The following is a 20928-nucleotide window of genomic DNA, read 5'->3' on the forward strand; positions in this document are numbered from 1 at the left end:
TTAAATGAAAGACATTCTCTATTTTTTGTTTTCTAAATGTATTAGCCTTCTGTTGCTGTGACAAATCCTAAAGATAAATCAATTCAGCTGGACAGTGGTAGCCCACACCTTTAATACCCGAATTCCAGGGACAATTATGAGGCAGACAGATCTCTGAGTTTAAAGCCAGCTTGATCTACAAAGCAAGTTCCAGGACAACAAGGGCTAATAAAGAAACTCTGTTTCATCTCAAAATACACACACACACACACACACACACACACACACACACACATATATTTACAGCGTTAACAAAGATTTATTTTGACTCAGAGTTTCAGAGGTTTCTGCCCAGAGACACTGTTGCTTTGGGCCTGTGGCAGCACTGTATGTCAAGAGTGTGATATTATGGTAATTTCTTACCCCAATAAGCCCGTATAAAAACCACACAACCCAGTTTTTATATTTATAAGCTATATGCCTAGATTGAGCAGATCTATCACTATACTAATCTATTCCCCAGCTATGAGATTCCTTGTTCTTTGGCTTCTACAGGCCATGTGGTTCTCCTCCATTTTCCTTCCACCTCTTCTTCTTCCATTCTCTGCGACCTCCCATCCCACCTTTCCCCTCCATTGCCCTATCATCGCCTCTAGCCTTTATTTGACCAGACAGAATAGGGAGAAGTTTCCATGAGATCACCTGAGTGCGTCATCCACTCCTCATCAGGGGCAACCCCTCTTATGGAAGCAGAATTAACATCAAAAATAAAAACAGCACCAGGGCAACCCACATTTCCCCCTTTTAATCCAGTTAAAAGTCTCTTCTCTCAGATATAAATGGAGCATAACCATAACAATTATGTAAGTTATAAAGTGTGATGTGCAATTAACATCTAGTCCATCAATTTGTCAATTAAAGTACTCTACCACCGATCTTAACTAAAGGGCTTACAATTCTACATCAGAGTTATGTTCTGATTTTAGCTTGCATTACTATCTGAAAAACATCCTTTCAACTCTGTATCATATCTCTCAATGCTAAACAACTTAAATTTGCTTATGAGACTATAACTAGTCTTCAACCCTGTCAGAAATCTGAGAACAAATTAAATACTACCTGAGTATATAGGAAGCACAAACATAGCTTTTTAAAACTTAAATGAATTGTAGAGACAGCTGACTACCTGGACATCCCCTAATTTCTTATAACATTAGAGAATCTATCTTCAGCCTTCTGACCCAGAACCATCTGTCAGACCTTATGTGAAGCAGGAAATAAAAAGGACTAGCTTACTCTCTGTCTTGGCAGAGCTTAGCAGTCAACTATCCCATATCTGTTTGTCCATTTTGGACAGTATTTTGTCTGCAGATGATATAGACAATTCCTGCCAAGGGGCTACCTTGCCATGATAAGTAACCTTGCCTGAAGGTAAAGCTGCTGCTCAATATCTTCTTGGAGCCATGAGGGGGGAGCTGTCAGGAGCAGACATGTCTCTAGTCAAATTTTCTAAAAATAATGAAATGATTAAATGTCATATTCTGTTGATTTCTGATATTTTTGAAGACTAACTATGTAAAATATCTCTGAACTGTTAACCTCAATTACTCTTAGCCATTTCTATTTGCGTACATGGAAACACTCTATTATAATTAGATCTGAATCTAACATAACCATGAGTTTATTTATTTTTTTTAAAGATTTATTTATTTATTATATGTAAGTACACTGTAGCTGTCTTCAGACACTCCAGAAGAAGGAGTCAGATCTCGTTACGGATGGTTGTGAGCCACCATGTGGTTGCTAGGATTTGAACTCCTGACCTTTGGAAGAGCAGTCGGGTGCTCTTACCCACTGAGCCATCTCACCAACCCCAACCATGAGTTTATTATCTGGCCCTTAACTTGTGTTACTTAATCATCCTAAACAGTTTGTAACAGCAGCTATTAGAAGGACTGGGTCAAAGCCTTGTATTCCTAAATGATTTGCATAGGCACAATGCCTATCTAAGGGGAACAATATTAATTTCAAATTTTGTATCAATGTAAGAAATCCACATCAATAAAAACCTTAAACTTGTATCGATCTATAAATTTTATAACAATGTAAAAATTATAACTACGTGGCATAGGAGACCTGTTCATTGTGTCAGCCAAAAAGCAAAGAAAAAGGGCAGGGCAGGCTCCCAGTCTCTCCTTGGACATTTAACAGAGGATGACCTCGGACTTCTGATCCTTTTACTCCCACTTCAAGACTCCTGGGAAAGGACTATAGTTGTGTGCCACCACACCCAGTTTTATGTAATGCTGAGGAACTGAACCCAGTAGATAAGCACTCTACCAACTAAAGTACATCCCAAGCTGTTGGGCATTGAACAGATGAGATTGAAACATTCCATCTCTCAGGAAACTCTTTCAGACAGAAGGTAAACTACACAAAATAGCTTCAGGAAGTCCCTGAAACTGACCAGGTTCACTAGGCTCCTCCCTCCCAAGAGTAAACAGGAAGACTTCCTAGAGTCACTCTCAGACAAGCCTAGATAAGCCTGGCCACAAAGAAGACTCTTAGACAAAAGAAGAAGCCTGAAAGAAGCAGAAACCAGCTAAAATGTCTGGAAGAGGTATAAACGTGTTGGAGGTTGACACTCTCCAGGCTGTGCAGTAGGCTCTAGGTTTCCAGCTTTGGGGAGCTGTCACCCATGCTGGGTGGGCTTTGGTGATACAGGTGTCTTTGAGCCATTTCTGCTCTTGATATTCCTTAACCATATTTCTTTAAGTAACTCTAATAAAACTCATTTGATTGGACTTTGGTGGTATCCACACTTTGGTCTCTTGTGGGCTCCCTCTCTGTGCTGAGTAGATGTGTATTGTTTCCCTTTGGGACAAGTTCCATCAGATAACACATGGCTCTTTCTTGATCTGGGACAAATATGCTTGGGTTGTGAAAACTCATTATGTTTTATACTTGTGTGATGGTTTGTCTTGCGCGCGCCGGACTCGACCAGCAAGAACGACGCTGCAACAGGATCCTTCTGCACACGTTTATTGGGAGAGCTTGATTGCAGAGGCGAAGAGACCCTGAGCCCAGAACTGGTGCTGCTTATATAGGCCTAGGAGAGGCGTGTCTCACACCCGGATTGGTTATGCACTATGCCTCATTTGCATGTTCCTCATCTGATTGGCTACTCTCTCTCTCTGTACCTCACAGAGCCTCATTATCATACCTCATTTGCATGTCTCACATCTGATTGGTTATACTCTCAAAGCCTAATTATCATGCCCGGGCCAGGCAGTGTTTTTGCAAAAAACTTTACTGCATATGTACACATTGGTTGTTTGTCCAAACTTATGCGTGGTGGCCAGCAGTAGTCAGTGCCACTCTGCAACGGCACATGTGGCTTCCCACAGTTTGTATATGCTCGGCCTAGGGAGTGGCACTATTAGAAGGTGTGGCCCTGTTGGAGTAGGTGTGGCCCAGTTGGTGGAGGTGTGACCTTGTTGGAGAAGGTGTTTAAGATCCTCTTTCTAGCTGCCTAGAAGTCAGTATTCTGCTAGCAGCCTTCAGATGAAGATGTTGAACTCTCAGCTCTTCCTGTACCATACCTGCCTGGATGTTAGCCTCTGAACCTGTAACCCAGCCCCAGTTAAATGTTTTTTTATAAGAGTTGCCTTGGTCATGGTGTCTGTTCACAGCAGAAAAACCCTAACTAATACAACTTATGACATGCAATTTTATGTATTTCTATGCTGCTTCAATAAGACACTGAAAGAAGGAATCCCTAGCCCCGCATCTACTACTCATAGTTACCCAAGACAGGTAATGATCTGGTTGCTAGGAAAAAAGAGCAAGGTCACATCTTCAAATTGACATGCTGATACAGTTAAGAGTCTTCAAATTAAGCATGGTTTTTCTCTCCCCTTCCTTCCTTCTTTCCTTCCTTCTGTCCTTCCTTTCCCAGAATTCAGTGTACTACTTCTGATGTTCAGTAATCACCCAAACCAATGGAAGTCTTTAATATTTTGCTGCTAGGGTTCAGGAAATCAGCTTTTAAGTTACCCTTCTCTGACTTTTCTTAGGTTTTTTTTTTTTTTTTTTTTTTTTTTTTTTTTTGGGTTTTCGAGACAGGGTTTCTCTGTATAGCACTGGCTGTCCTGGAACTCACTTTGTAGGCCAGGCTAGCCTCGAAATCAGAAATCTGCCTGCCTCTGCCTCCCGAGTGCGGGATTAAAGGCGTTCACCACCATGCCCGGCTGACTTTTCTTAGGTTTAAGGATTCTCCAACAGGGACATCGTCCGAGTTAAAACCTGGGTTTGATGGTACTTGGAAGGCAGAGGCAGGAAGATCTCTGTGAGTTCAAGGCCAGCCTGGTCACAAAGCGAGTTCCAGGACAGCCAGGGGGTTCATACAGAAAAACCCTGTCTTGAAAAAGCAAAAAAATTTTAAGGGTGGTGGGGTGGGTGGTGGGTGGGGAGGAAACCAATCTAAACAATTCAATTCCTTTTACAGTACCTGTAGGAAAGAATCAGGGCCATTTTCACTTTCCTTCTCCAGAATCCATTTTTCATTCTTCCTATCATTGTCCCCTGTCAGGCTGTGGGTTGACTGAGTTAAATCAGTTTAACTTGGAAGAACTGTCATTTTTACAAAGCTCCCTCTTTTTTACTTAGGACTATGGTAAGCCTCTTCGTGAGTTCAAGTTTAATTTTTATTCTCAGGTAGGATTCTGCAGTTTTCTTCATATAATGTCTAGATTTTTCTTAGTAGAGTTATTACTTGTTTTATGTTCTTGTTGCTACTGTGAATGGAATCTTTCCTCCCCCCTCCCCACCCCCCCATTCAAAACTAAACCCATAGGGCGTTAGGATCTCTATCACTCCTTTCGGCTGTGAGACTCTATGGTTTTCTTGGTTCTATGACAACATTCTATTACCGCCTACATTTTCCGAACCCGAAGGAAGGCGGCAACAGCGAGTACCTGCGCCAAGGTTCCCTCTATCTGGCCTTTGTTCTCCGCTCGATGGTACTGCGCATGCGTAGTTGCCTCAGCACGGTCCCCGCCTTCCCGACCGCGGGCCCAGCTCCGTAGCGCCGGCGCACTGGCGCGCTCCGTTCACACGCTCCGCGGCCTGTAAGGCACCGCGAGTTCCGGCTGTCGCCGTCACCGCCGCGGCTCCTGGAGGTCGGTTGCGACGAGTAACGGCGCCGGGACGAGCCCCGCGCCTTCGTTTCCTATATGTATCCGAATTGGGGCCGGTATGGCGGGAGCAGCCACTATCCGCCGCCGCCGGTGCCGCCGCCGCCGCCACCGGTGGCGCTTCCCGAGGCCTCGCCGGGGCCCGGGTACTCCAGTTCGACGGCTCCCGCGGCCCCTTCCTCTTCAGGCTTCATGAGCTTCCGAGAGCAACACTTGGCGCAGCTCCAGCAGCTGCAGCAGATGCACCAGAAGCAAATGCAGTGCGTGCTCCAACCCCACCATCTTCCTCCGCCCCCGCTGCCACCCCCGCCGGTGATGCCCGGGGGCGGCTACGGAGACTGGCAGCCGCCTCCGCCACCGATGCCCCCGCCACCTGGACCAGCCCTCAGTTATCAGAAGCAGCAGCAGTACAAACACCAGATGATCCACCACCAACGAGATGGGCCTCCGGGTTTGGTTCCAATGGAGCTGGAGTCCCCTCCTGAATCTCCCCCTGTACCTCCAGGATCCTACATGCCCCCATCCCAGTCGTACATGCCTCCACCTCAGCCACCACCCTCGTACTATCCCCCTTCCTCCGCTCAGCCCTACCTGCCTCCTGCTCAGCCATCCCCTTCACAGTCTCCACCTTCCCAGTCCTATCTGGCGCCCACTCCTTCTTATTCTTCCTCGTCCTCCTCACAATCATATTTGAGCCATTCCCAGCCCTACTTACCCCCTTCTCAGGCCTCTCCTTCCCGCTCCTCCCAGGGCCCTTCTAAACCCCAGCTACCACCACCACCGTCCATCCCTTCTGGGAATAAAACAGCTATCCAGCAAGAGCCTTTGGAGAGTGGGGCCAAGAACAAGACTGCTGAACAGAAGCAAGCTGCTCCTGAACCAGATCCCTCTACAATGACTCCACAGGTAAGCACTGTGTCACATCTTTCATTTAGGCTTTACGTGAGCAGGTCTTGGGCTTTAACCAGCTAATGCCTATCGTAATTCCAACAGCCAACGACTAGCCCATTCATACTCCAAAGATCCCCTAAGAGTCAGCCCTGAAAGCCAGGTTTTAAATTGACCATAGATTACCAAAAGAAGAGTAAAGATAAGACTAGGCACTTGAAGTTGTAGTAGGTTGGCACTAGATTTATTTCTCAAATGTATGCCTTAGTTTTCTTTGACCAGCATTCAGTATTTATTGTTGCACAGAGCTTTGTTTTAATTTTTTTTTAAACTAAGATTTTCATGGGGAGGCAGTATAAAAGAAAATTCTTAAAGGACTGATGTTTAAATACATGTAAATATTGACCAGTTAATTTCTTAGGACCAGCAAAATATGCAGGGGCCAGAGATAGCTGTCTGTTTCCAGAAGTGGGTTCTCAGCACATAAAAGATGGAAGTCTCATCATGACATCCTAACTGATGTTGTGAGTTCATGTGGACTCCATAGGCCTCTAGAGACTTGATCCTTGGAGAATCTGTTGTTATATTTCAAAACCATCTCCTAAGGATAATTTTGCCGCATGGTGAATTTGCTACATTTCATTATTATTACCATTTACTTGAAAATAATAGCCTTGGAATTTGGCTGAGGTTTTGAAAAGAAAGTTTTGTGATGGCTGCTCCTGTGAGAGCCATCCCAAAACTTTTTGACAATCTGTTTTGAAGATGTTGCATTCCACAGACCAGTAAGAGGATGACAGGGTTGCAGGAACATAGAAGTTGGGCATGGAAACCTGTGCCTCCATCCAGTATTTGGTCAACAGAAGCCAGAGGATGGGAGAGTTTGAAGCCAGCCTGGGCTACATAGTGAGACCCTGTATCAAAAATAAATAAGTAGGAATAGATCATCTATTGTGACTATTTGACCTCATCTACCTTAAATTCACTAAGAATCTTATGATATTCAAGCTCAGGGTAATGTATAAGATTCCAAAAGGTAATTGTTTATTATTGTAGTTCAGTATTTAAGAGAAGCAGGGTCTGCACAGGAGACACTCACAGGACGGTAGAATAAGTGATTTTGCTGTCTTATACCAAAGTTACATCAGCTCATGAGGATTATTTCCTCCAGTTGCCCAGTTCCTTCAAGCTAAACTATGACCTCAGTCTGACTTTTTCTGGGCATGTAGAGAAACACATGAGTTACATAGTTGACTTGTTGTGCTTGGGATTGAACTTGGTGCCTTGGGTATGCTAGTCAAGTGCTCTATCATTCAGCTACACCCTCAGCTTTGGCTTTTAAAAAGAAGAATGTGCATACCAGACTATCTTAATATAAGTACTCACTAGGAACAAATACTGCTTTTGTTTTTCTGCCTCATCTGAAATGAACTTCTTTCAGTGTTTTGAACATGTAGTGCTTTTGATTCTTGCTGAAAGATAGAAAGTAACAGCAGGGTGAAGCTTGGGGTCTGGGTGTACACCAGATCAAGAAGAGCCTTGCCCATGACTATAGAGCTCATTGGTGGAGTGCTTGCTTAGTATCCCCAAAGCCCTGGATTATATTCCTAGCACTGCATAAACTGGGCATCGTGATACAAACACCTGCAGTCCCTAGCACTGGTGGCAGAGGCAGGAGATCGGGAGTTCAAGGCCATCCAGATGCTACTGGAATTCAAAGCCAGCTGGGAATACAGAAGGAGGAAATGAAATGGGGCTTTGCATGCCCTTTATTTTTAACTTTATGGAGTTTATCCCAATGTCCTTAACTTCTCTCTCACCTTTAAATGGAATACTTTCAAAGCACATCTCAAAATTCAGTCTCCATGAGCCATACATGCAAATCACTCATGTGATTTGGTGATGTTTGTCTTCTTAATGCTCTGCAGCACCTAGGACAGTGCCTTGCAAGTTGTAGAACCACTATAAAGATTTGTTGTGTAAGATTCAAGAGTTATCATTCTTTACACCTAAGGTACTTGCTTTACTAGATGATAAACATTGTATATCCTTCTGTATGTTTTCATTCATATTTTAGATTTGGAAAATGTTATTAAATTTATTATTATATATGATGGGAGTGTGGGCCTGCTGCACATGTACATGACATGGCTCAGTGTGCATATGGAGGTCAGGAGGTGGGAGGACAACTTCTGGGAGCTAGTTGGTGTTCAGGGTATTGTATTAAAAAATGTATGGTGAAAGATTTAAGCATTAAGTAGAGAAAATATCATGAACATAATTTTAAATATTTTAAAGCAAATCTTACATCTTCTGTCCTTCACTCATGTTTTTTTTTTTTCATTTTTTTATTAGATATTTTCTTCATTTACATTTCAAATGTTATCCCGGAAGTCCCCTATATGTTTTGGGGTTTTTCCCCTTTTTTGTACTGGAATCAAGCCACAAGGCCTTGTGCGTGCTAGTTAAGTAGTCTGCAAAGCTACATCCTCCTCTCCAGTGTTCTACATTCTTAATTAGGTTCTTAGTTGGTTTTCTTAAAAGCATTTTTTTCTATTACATTTTATCATTTACTGGGTGTGAGTGGCAGGGGTGGGTGGGGTGCAAGTGCCACTGTGTACATATGGAAGTCAGAGGACAGCCTGTGGTTGTCAGGCTCTCTCAGATGTCTTGGTCTTTGCAACAAGTAACTTAACTGCTAAGCCATCTCTAGAGCCTCAGTTACCTAGTTTTAAAAAGAAAGAAAAGAACGAGGGTGGGAGTGACCTTTCATGTCTTAAAAAATAAAACGCAGAGCCGGGCATGGTGGTGCACGCCTTTAATCCCAGCACTCGGGAGGCAGAGGCAGGCAGATTTCTAAGTTTGAGGCCAGCCTGGTCTACAAAGTGAGTTCCAGGACAGCCAGGGCTACACAGAGAAACCCTGTCTCGAAAAAACAAAAAAACAAAAAACAAAACAAAAAACAAACAAACAAAAAAACTGCAGCCTCAGTATGTAGCACTGGCAGCTAGAACTTGCTATGTAAACTAGGTTGGTCTCCAGCTTACAGAGATCTGTCTGCCTCTGTTTACCTAAAAGGCATGCACCACCATGCTGAGTCAAGATCTTTTTTAGACTGAGTACATTATAAAAGCTTAAGTCTTTGTATTATCTAATGCTTAGTCTCTTTAGATTTCCCTCTTGTCTCCTGTTATCAGAATTCAGAGGAATTCCTTATTAAATCCTCCAATTGTCTCAGTAATATTTTGTTGGTTTGTTCAAATTAAGATCCAACATGGGATAAGATAAATAGAAGATTCTTTTTTTTTTTTTTTTTGGTTTTTTTCGAGATAGTGTTTCTCTGTGTAGCCCTGGCTGTCCTGGAACTCACTTTGTAGACCAGGCTGGCCTCGAACTCAGAAATCTGCCTGCCTCTGCCTCCCAAGTGCTGGGATTAAAGGCGTGCGCCACCACTGCCCGGCGTAAATAGAAGATTCTTAATCGTGTAGGTTAGGGTTTCTGAGTCTGAGCACTGTAAACCTTTGGGACTTGTTATGGGATTTTTTCCCTATACATTGCAGGGTGGTTACTGATGTCTCTAACAATGGTGCCAGTAGTGCTCTCCCTGTTTTGAGAGCCAGAAATGTTTGTAGACATTGTGAGCTACACCACCATAAGTTCTGGAGGGAAGAGAGAGCCGCCTTCTTTGAGAACTCCTGATCTATATCTCTGTTTCTTGTTTCCTTTTTCCCCCTACATTATGCCCTGAATTGGATGAAAAATCTGTCATTCTTTCGAATATCAGACATTCTGACTCTGCTTCTATCTTGATAATTGTGCCATTTTATTTGTTGAGTCTTCTATTTTCTTTTTATAAATTAGAATTTAACTCCAAAGCACTAGACTGAAGATTAGTTGATGTTGACAAATGTATAGAGTATAGGTGTTACACTATACAAGATCTTTATTTGCACCCATCGTGAGTGCCTGGTTGTCCCACAGTTCTTCTGATGCTGAGCTTGATCAATGGATTTAGGTGGGGGCAGTCTGGCTCTCACTGTTGGCTTCTCTTGTCAGTCTTGTATCTTTCTAGTATTTCTCTAGTGACTTACTCATTGATGGTCTTTGTATGACTAAATCATTTCATTGGAATTTTCAGTAGTGTGATTGTAAATCCTTTCTGCAGTTTCTTCCTGACTTAGTGGATGGAATTATGAGAAAATTCACTTGTGAACTAGAGCTATTTGATTGGGAATACAGTTAGTACTGGAAAGATGGGACAAATACTTCACTATTTTCCATTTATTCTCTAGATACTTGAGTAAAACATTGATAACTTAATGGGATATTCTTTCTAAAGAGTTAGTTTTTCTGTTTAAGGGGTTGACCAGTTAAGTGTATAGTAGTCTTCTCAATGAGTTGTGGTTTTATTTCTTTCATTCTCCAAATAGCCCATGTAAAATGTTGACATTGAGTGTAGTGCTCAGAAGTGTCCTTTAAGATGAAGCACTGTGCTTAGTACTGTACATACGATGGTGAGCAGCATAGCTGTGGTTCTTGGTGTCAGTGACTTTATTTTAATGAGGAGAAATACAGGATGCCATGGGATTGGAAAATATGAAATATTACTAGAATATAAGAAACTAGAAAAGGTAGGTTTAAAAAGTTTTATTATTGTTTATTTTGGCTTTTTGAGACAGTGACTCTAGTAGCCCAGTTTGGTATTAAACTTGGTGAGTAGCTAAGGCTGACCCTGAACTCCAGGTCCTTGTGTTTTCTCTTCCTGAGAACTGGAATTACAGACATGTACTCTCACACACACACACACAAATTCACACACACACACACATACACACACTGTTGTTCACAATTCTTTGTACACATTGGAAGTGAAAAACAGATAGATACCTTTTAAATGATTGACTACTGTTAGGAGCTGTATCCTAATTGAAGAAGCCACCTTTATAAAATAATATTTAGCTGGCTTGGTGGCATACCCTTATCCCAACAATCAGGAGTCCGGGGCTATATAGAGCGGTTGAGGCCAGCTTGGGCTACATGAGACCCTGTCTCAAAACAAAAACAAAAATAACAGAAAAGGAAAACCGTGTGTGTGTTTGAGAGAGAGAGACCAAAAACAAGTTCAAGAAGGGTCTCTGACAGCACAGGTTCTAAATAATAGGTATGTATGTAATAGAGAAAGCTTTAAAGACTATTTCCAAGACTGTAGTTAGCCATTGAGGGATTTTAAGAAGGCAAATGTGATACCCTGATTGCTTTAGTGGTGCGCAGACAGGTTAGGCTGTACCACTGCGCTGCTCCTCCCAGCCTAGATGGGCATTTAGTTTTTTTTTTATTAATTTATACTTTATGCGTATGGGTGTTTTACCTGCATGTAAATCTGTTTGCTACCTGTATGCTAATCACTTGTGGAGCTAAGAGGGTGTTAGATCTGCTGTAACCTGGAGTTACAGATGTTTTTGAGCCATCACGTGGGTGCTGGGAACCAAAAACCTGGGTCTAATGCAAAAGCAGCCAGTGCGTTTTGTTTTGTTTTGTTTTGTTTTTTTGTTTTGTTTTTGAGACAGGGTTTCTCTGTATAGCCTTGGCTGTCCTGGAACTCACTCTGTAGACCAGGCTGGCCTGGAACTCAGAAGTCCCCATGCCTCTGCCTCCCAAGTGCTGGGATTAAAGGCGTGCGCTAACACTGTCTGGCAGAGCCAGTGCTTTTAACCACTGAGTTATCACTCTAGCTCTGACAGTTAGAAAGATTGATTTTTATTTTATTTTATTTTATTTTATACCATATGTATACACTGCCTATAGAGGCCAGAAGTGGGTGTCAGAATCTTCGGAACTGGAGTTATCCACAGTTGTTAGCTATAATGTGAGTGCTGGGAACCAAACCTAGGTCCTCTCTAAGTATAGCAGGTCCTCTTAACTTTCTTCAGCCCCTGGATTGGCATTTTTGAAAGCTTGCCCTGCTTTTGGTGTGGAGAGTGAAATTAAAAAGCAAAAGAATGATTTAGGATAAATACTTGTTAGTAATTTAGGCAAGAAAACTGGGGGTTTGGGCATGGATGGTATTAGTGGAGATGTAAAGAGGTAAAAAGACAGAAGAGATGTCTCCTGCTAGAATCCATCCAGTTGGATAGTCATGGCAAGGGAGGCATCAAGGATTGGTGGGCTTGGGGGTGGGCTCTTAATAGCGTTCTCACGCCCGGCCAGGAAGAACACAACAGACCAGAATCTTCTGCGGCAAAACTTTATTGCTTACATCTTCAGGAGCTAGGAGCGCAAAAACCGCAGCCCCAAAAGCGAAAGCCACCCCTTCTTACATCTTTAGGAGCCAGAGCTCCGGCGCGCCAAAGTGCAGAGCGCGCTCTATTGTTTACATCTTTAGGCAGCGAGAGAGCGCAGGGCGCGCAGAGCCAGCGAGATGCCAGCGAGAGCGAATGGCGGAAAACCCGTCCCCTTTTTTAGGAGCGTTATATTTCGCCTAGGACGCATCACTCCCTGATTGGCTGCAGCCCATGGCCGAGCTGACGTTCACGGGAAAGGCAGAGTACAAGTAGTCGTAAAATACCCTTGGCACATGCGCAGATTATTTGTTTACCACTTAGAACACAGGATGTCAGCGCCATCTTGTGACGGCGAATGTGGGGGCGGCTCCCAACAGTGGGCTCCTGGGTGATTAATAATACCACTTAATAAAATACAAAACCTAGAGGACGAGAAGGAAGAAAAGGCTTAGGGATGCTGTGGAAAATAGGAGTTAAGCTTTATGTATACTTAGCTTGAGATCCTTGGGCATAAATTCCAAATGGAGCTATCCATGTAGAAGTTAGATTCAGACATAGAGTCTAGAAGCAAGATCTTGTGAATTGTCAGTATAAAACATACATATACAATATGTTCTAAGACATATTAATAGATAAGCTCTTCGGGGGGGTGGTGTATGAGATAAGAGTGGAGGCTACAAGACCTGTGGCTAGCCTCAGAATCACCAGTCCAAATAACCAGTGGAGAAAAGGCCAACATTAGAAGGATGGAAAATGAAAGCAGAGCAGGGCTACAGATTGTGAAGGGAAGATACTTCTGGAGCAAGGAGTAGCCAGCTGTGTCAAGTACTACTAATCGGTCAAGCAAGATAAGGATTCTGAGTTATCTTTCCCCCTTACTGACATAGAGATTATTGTTGACCTTGGCAGGAGCAGTTCATAGTGACTGAAGCCATATTGCATTGATTTGAGGAGTGATGGAAGGTGAGGATGGGGATGGTGAGTATAGAGTATGCTTTTAAGAAGTTTTTAACTGAAAGGGAGCAAGAGAGAATGAGGGCAGGAACTGGAGAAAGAGGAAGTAAAGGAATATTCTTTTTAAAAATGGAAACTAAATATACCTGGTGACCTTAGTTCTTAAAGGAGAATGTGAATCTTAATGATATTAAAAGTAGTCATTTTAAACCAATTTCAAAAGTAGATGTTTGATTGATAAGGCAGGTTTTCTTCCATCATTTAAGATCTACAAAGAATACAGACATTATTACAGGTGTTGGTAATAACCTAGATGGGGATGGTAACTTTGCAATATTCATCTTTAAAATAGTGCACACAGACACACTTTATAACATTCCCTTTCTTGCAAAATCATGTAGTCCTTGGTTTTAGGTAGTTAGTGCTGCCTGAATAAATTAGCATCTTTATGGGTAACAATATTTGTGGCAAATAGTTCTAGAGTTCTCAATGTCTCAGACCCCTTTATTCAGTTTCTCTGTGTTGAATGGTGGTAGTGGTGGCAACAGAGTGTGTGCACTTGTGTGCACATACTGTGGAGGCTAGAGGTTGATGTTGGATATCTTCTTCAGTTGTTCTCCACCATATAAATATAGACACGGGATCTCTTACTGATCTAGAACTCTGATTTGGCTAGTCTAGCTAGCTAGCTTGTTCTTTTTTTCCCCAAGTGTGGGATTACAGGCAAAACACCATGCCCATACACATTTACACAGGAGCTGGGAATCAAACCCAGGTCTTTGTGTTTTCACGGCAAGTTCTTGACCTGCTGAACCATCTCTCTGGCTCCCAGTCGGTCTCTTAAAGTAACGTATGCTACCCTTTCCTCTTTTTATAAACCAACATCCCATAAGACATGAAATTATCTTATATTCTGGGGTGTTCAGAAGAACTGGCTCCCAGTCTATTGTTAACCAGTCCAAACTTGACTTTACCTCGAGGTCACTGAGGACATTTCTAATGGCATCCTTGTTCATTGTTGAGCTTCGGAAACATACTGACGCCTAAGACTGAAGTAGTTGTGTTTCTCACTTACTGGGTTTATAATAATAGAAAGTGACCTACTAAAACATACTCTGAGTCAACAGCTACTTAAACCCTAACAGAGCTTATATACTGGATTTGATCTAAGATAAAGATGAAGAGGTAAGAAGAGGTTGTGTTTAGATTCAAGAATCTAGACCTGTGTCATAGGCAGATGGCTTAGTAGATAAAACATGATGGTCAGATCCGTGTGAAAGCCAGTGTGGTAGACACCACTAATCCCAACATACTGAGGAGTAGAAACAAGATCCCCAGGGCCTACCAGACACTCAACCAGACGAGGCTTAGCAGAATTGGCTTGCTTCAGGTTCAGTGAGAGACTGGTTTTTTAAGATTTATGTATTTATTTTATGTATATGAGTACACCATTGCTCTCTTCAGACACACCAGAAGAGGGCATCAGATCCCATTACAGATGATTGTGAGCCACCATGTGGTTGTGGGATTTGAACTCAGGACCTCTGGAAGAGCAGTCAGTGCTCTTAACCACCAAGCCATCTCTTCAGCTCTAGAGATTCTGGTTTTGTTTTGTTTTTGTTTTTGTTTTTAAATGAAGTGTAGAAAAATTGAGTAAGATATTTAATATACTTCTGGGTGTCATACATAGTACATACATCTTCATCTATATCTGTTCATCTTTGTAGCCATTATCTTTTAACTTGTGAAAGAGCTGGTGTCTTTGTCTTTTAGTGATGCTTTAAGCAACTGAAACAGCTACACATGGCAGCCCTGGCTCCAATGCCAGTATTGGCAGACAAGCAAGTGTTTGAGGCCAATTTCTCACCAATAAAAATGAAGCCTTGGTTTCACTTGCTTTGCTTTTTCATATCTTTGTTCTTCTTTTTTTGGGAGAGGGGGTTGTTCGTTTGTTGTTTTGTTTTGTTTTGTTTTTTGTTTTTCAAGACAGGGTTTCTCTGTATAGCCCTGGCTGTCCTGGACCAGGCTGGCCTCGAACTCAGAAATCCACCTGCCTCTGCCTTCCGAGTGCTGGGATTAAAGGCGTGCGCCACCACGCCCGGCTTCTTTGTTCTTTTAAAAAATATTATTTTATGTATATGAGTGTTTTTGCTGTATGTATATCTGAACCATGGCATGCCTGATGCTCATAGAGGACAGAAGTGGGTATCAAATCCCTTGGAACTGGATTATAGGTGGTTGTGAGCCACCATGTGGGTACTGGGAACTTAATCCCAGGAAGAGAAACTGTCACTCTTAATCACTCAGTAATATCCCTAGCCCTTAGCCCCAACATGTACCCCATTGGAGGCAAATTCTCCATGTAGACCTGGTTAGCCTTTAACTGGCTATTAAGCTTAGAATGATGACTTTGAACTTATGGCCTTTTTAAAAATTTTAAAAAATTGTGTGGGTGTGTCTTGTGTGTGTGTGTGTGTCTGTGTGTGGTTCATGTGGAAGGTGAAAGACAATGTTCTAGATTCAGTTCTCTCCTTTGTTTATATGTAGGTTCCTGGAATCACTAGGCTTTTGCTCAGCAAGCACCTTTACCCTATTTGCTGTCTCATAACCTTGAACTTTACTATCTTCTGCCTCTGCTTCCTGAGTGCCAACATCCTAGGCATGTGATACCTTGCTTGGTTTTATTTCATGCTGGGAAAAGAACTCAGGAATTAGTGCATACTTGGCAAGCAGATACTCTATCAACTGATGAGCTGCATTATCAGTCCCTGACTTAGTTTTTTAAGGTGAATGATGTATCTATTGATATTTTCAATATATTCTTTGGTTTTTCAAGTCAGGGTTTCTCTGTATAGCCTTGGCTATCCTGGAGCTCACTCTGTAGACCTATCTGACTTCAAACTCAGAGATTAGACTGCCCCCACGTGCTAGGATTAAAGGCATGTGCTACCACTGTCTTGCTTACTATTTTGTTAAAGTAGTAAAGGAAGTTGAATTCTTTTTTCTTTTGTTTTTCTAAGATCGGGATTCTTATAGCTGAGTCTGATAATGAACTTACTGTGTAGTTGCTTCTACCAAGTGCATATGGTGCCATGCCTGGCTGAAAAAATGTTTTAATATTTCATTATTGCTGACTTTTAATTTCTTTTATTTTTTATTATTACTATGTTTGTTTTTTTTTTTAGTAGTAGTACTATTTTTTTGAGACAGGGTTTCACTAATGTAGCTTTGACTGACCTCGAGTAGGGTATATAGACCAGAATGGTCTGGAACTCAGAGATATGCCTGTCCCTGTTTCCCAAACTTCAGGGTTAAAGATGTGTGCCACCACACACTTTTTTCTAATTTGAGTAGTAAAAGTAATATTGTTCTGGGAACTGATGATTATATGTATGATAATAAGAGCCAAAACAATTAGTAAGATAAAATTTATTCTTGCCAATAAATTAGAAAGGTTTTAGGTCAAAATAAGTGGCTTTTGGTGGTCAGTATCATTTATTGATATCCTGTTATGTGATTTAGCACTTTCCTAAAGTTACAAGACTAGATCACAATAGCAGAGGATGAGCTGTGGCATGGTGGCCGCACCTTCAATCCCAGTAAGTCATCATAGCAGAGGCAGGCTACATAGTTGCACCCTATCTCAAAAATGTCTTTAATCAAAGAAAATTACACTGTGTAAGTGAACAAATAACAAATCAGTCTAGTTGGGAAAAAAATGTATCTATTAAGTATATTTTATACATCTCTTTGCACACAGAAAATTAGGAGAGATTATAAAATAAAATATTAACAATGTAGGAACTGTTCACCCAAGATCAAAATTGGGTTAGAAAGTGTGGCCAGGTGTGGTGGCGCACACCTTTAGTCCTAGCACTGTGAAGCAGGAGCAGGTGAGTCTCTGTCTGAGTTTGAGGCCAGGCTGTTCTATAGAGCTAGTTTCAGGACAGCCAGAACTATGTAGAGACCCTTCCTCAAAAAGCCAAAAATAAATAGTTAAAAAGTGAGCATGTAAAATTAACCCTTTTGACATCAGCGGAATGTGGTAGTGTACACCTTAATCTCAGTACTCAGTAATAATCAGAGATAGGTAGATCTTTGAGTTCAAAGCTAACCAGGTCTACACAGGAAGTTGCAGGACAGCCAAGATTACATAGTGAGTTCCTATCTGAAAACAACTAATTGGGAGTGGGACATTCTGATTCAATCTAGATTAACAAGATTATAACAATAAATAAATTGTTTTAAATAGATTTTTGTAAATTAAAATTATATCTTGAGCTTTAGAAAGAACAAAGAATAAAATGTAGAGTGAGGTTTTTTTTCCTCCTTTGTTTTTTTTTTTTTTTAAAGACTTATTTATTTATTATATGTAAATACACTGTAGCTGTCTTCAGACACACCAGAAGAGGGAGTCAGATCTTGTTACGGATGGTTGTGAGCCACCATGTGGTTGCTGGGATTTGAACTCTGGACCTTCGGAAGAACAGTCAGGTGCTCTTACCCACTGAGCCATCTCACCAGCCCCTTTTCCTCCTTTGTGATAGGAGTCTGTGTATCACCAACTGGCCTAGAACTTGATATGTAGACCTCACTCCCCTCAAACTCACAAATTCTTATACCTCTGAATCAGAAATGCTGGAATTAAAGGCATATTTTTGTGTATACACCACACCCTGCTAGGTTGGGTTTCAATCCTGTGTGCATACAAATATTTTTAAAATTTATTTTATTTATGTATTTAGTTAGTTTTTGGTTTTTCAAGACAGGGTTTCTCTTTTTAACTCTTGCTGTCCTGGAACTCACTTTGTAGACCACTTGCCTCTGCCTTCCTGGTGTTGGGATTAAAGGTGTGCAATACCATTGATATTAGACCTTTGTTGTAAGAAAAATTCAGATGAATCTAAGCTTCTAATCATATCTTCCTCAACATATAACATGTTTCCCCTCTAAAACCACTTTATTTTTTAGATATTGTTAATTCATTAGTATTTAGCTCTTGGTAGACAGTAATGCTTTCTTTTTTTTTTTAAGATTTTTTTTTTGTTGTTGTTGTTTTGTTTTTCGAGACAGAGTTTCTTTGTATAGCCCTGGCTGTCCTGGAACTCACTTTGTAGACCAGGCTGGCCTTGAACTCAGAAATCCGACTGCCTCTGCCTCCGGAGTGCTGGGATTAAAGGCGTGCTCCACCACTCCCTGCGACAGTAATGCTTTCTTGAATGAAGTTTATGGAACATATATTTTCTTGTAAGGGCAATCACAGCCTGCTTAGGGATACTCGACAGCATTAAGCATTATTACTGGGCAGCCTTGTACTTTTGTTTATTTACTTCTTGTTTGTTGATTTTTGAGGCAGGTTCTCACTGTAGACCAGATGACTGGTCTGCCTGCCAACATTCCTGAGTGATTGGGTGTGTGTGTGTGTGTGTGTGTGTGTGTGAGTGATGACATTTTAAATAACTAGCAAAACATTGTTGGATTTTGTGGCAGTAACTGCACTATGAGATGACAGTGTGGCCAGAAGGCTACACCACCTTGTTCTCCCTCAGCTGGGAACACACCTAGTAGGCTGCTCAGAACTTTCACTGTTCTTCATCTGTTTATAAAATGACTGGAAAAGCTTAGCAAGTCCTGTTAGTGGAGTTGGAAATAAATTTTAGCAGATGAGCAAATTCACATATATAGTGTCTACAAATAATGAGAATTGATATTATTTTTTTCTATTTCTGTGTGTATCTGCATGGATGCAAAGGCACTTGGAGGCAAAGGGTTGGTTGATACTGGGTTGTCTATCTTCAGTTTCTTTTTCTTTTTTTTTTTTTTTTTTTTTTTTGGTACAGGGTCTCACTGCACGTCAAGTAGGGAATTTTAGTTAGACTGATTTGCCAGTGAGCTTCCAGGGATCCTCCTGTTGTAGGACATTTGATCACACTGTGAACCCGGAGAGTGTGTTATTTACTGGAAAAACCTGTTTTTAGTTGTGTGTCTCTGCTTTTGCACATGTCTTTAATCCAAGAGTTTTCTGCTTGAATATTGTAAACAGATCAACAGATCAAGCAACCAGGTGACAGGAAGTGAACATAGGGAAAAAAAACCATAGAGAGTAAGAGTCAGAGATGCAAAGGAGATAGAAGTGAGGGACACTCAGTTTGAGCTGGGTCAGCTGAGGAAGGTCAGCTTGTTCTGCCTCTCTGAGCTGGCAGGCTTTCACCCTAGCATCTGGCTCCTGAGTCTTCATTGGTAAAATAAAACGATTGAGATTTTGTTTAAAGAATAGTATCCTTCTGACTCTGCCTTCTGGCATTTAGGCTGCAGACCGGCACTGCAGTGCCTGTCTCTTTTGTGGGTTCTGGAAATTGAAGCTCAGGTCCTCATTTTGCATAGTAAACATTTCATCCTTAACTACCTTCGTAGTTTGGTTGTGTTTAGTTTGACAGACTGGTCTCATACTCAGATCAATCTGACACATACCCTCTTATAAGTCTTTAAGGTTTATGCTCCCACACCCACCCCTCAGAAACGTAAATTTACTTATTTAATTTGGTATATGTCAGTGATTTACCTGTATATATGTATGTATACTACATGCATGCCTGGTGTCAAAGGAGGTAAGAATAGGGCATTGGATTCCCTGGAGCTGGAGTTAAAGATGGTTGTGAGCCACCATGTGGGTACTAGGAACTGAACCCAGTTCTCTTACTGCTGACTCATTATTTTTCAACCAGAAACTTTTTTGGTTTTGTTTGTTGTTTTTTTGGTTTTGTTTTTTGTTTGTTTGTTTGGGTTTTTTTTTTTTTTTGAGGCAGAGTTTCTCTGTATAACAACCCTGGATATCCTGGAATTCATTTTGTAGACCAGGCTACCATGTGTGTCATCACGCCTGGCTCAGAAACATTTTGTTTGTTTGTTTTTTTGAGACAGGGTTTCTCTGTATAGCCCTGGCTGTCCTGGAACTCACTTTGTAGACCAGGCTGGCCTTGAACTCAGAAATCCGCCTGCCTCTGCCTCCCGAGTGCTGGGATTAAAGGTGTGCGCCACTACACCCGGTCAGAAACATTTTTTAAAAAGTGTTATGGATCTGGAGAGATGGTTCATTGGTAAGAGCGCTGACTGTTCTTCCAGAGGTCCTGAGCTCAGTTCCCAGCAACCACATGGTGGCTCACAACCATCTGTAATGGGATCCAATGATGCCCTCTTCTGGTGTGTCTGAAGACAGCTATAGTGTGTGTGTGTGTGTGTGTGTATAAATAAATATATATATATATACATCTTATATATATATATATTTTTTAAACTGTTATGTTAGCTGGGTATAATAACAGGCTTATAATTGCAGCTGCTCAGGAGACTGAAGCTGCTGGAGCTACAGGCGAAGTTCAAAGCCAATCTGGACAATATATTGGGATTCTGTCTAAAAGATTAAGAGGAGATCTGTCTCTGTAGTTGGTAGTGAAAAACTTGCCTGCACTACACAAAACCATCAACTCAATCCTTAGCACTGTCTTAGTTAGGGTTTTACTGCTGTGAACAGATACCATGGCCAAGGCAACTCTTTTTTGTTTGTTTGTTTGTTTTTGTTTTTCGAGACAGGGTTTCTCTGTGTAGCCCTGGCTGTCCTAGAACTCACTCTG

At 41.6% G+C, this 20928-nt stretch overlaps 1 protein-coding gene across 5 annotated transcripts in view; it reads left to right on the top strand.

The window, feature by feature from the left end:
* The first annotated feature begins 4926 nt into the window (after positions 1-4926).
* Positions 4927-20928, top strand: part of Ylpm1 (YLP motif containing 1) — a 91866-nt gene continuing 75864 nt past the window's right edge. For 3 of the 5 annotated variants that reach the window (XR_003950068.1, NM_178363.4, NM_001347421.1), the window contains exon 1: positions 5045-6080. Coding sequence is in view for 3 of the 5 variants with exons in the window: in NM_178363.4 (NP_848140.3) it covers positions 5214-6080 (867 nt within the window). In the remaining 2 variants the exon portion in view is untranslated. Of the gene's footprint in view, positions 6081-20928 lie in introns of all 5 variants that reach the window. The other 2 variants (XR_003950069.1, XM_006516100.4) reach the window with 1 other exon arrangement.

Source organism: Mus musculus, chromosome 12 (assembly GCF_000001635.26).
Source record: "Mus musculus strain C57BL/6J chromosome 12, GRCm38.p6 C57BL/6J".
Lineage (NCBI taxonomy): Eukaryota > Metazoa > Chordata > Mammalia > Rodentia > Muridae > Mus > Mus musculus.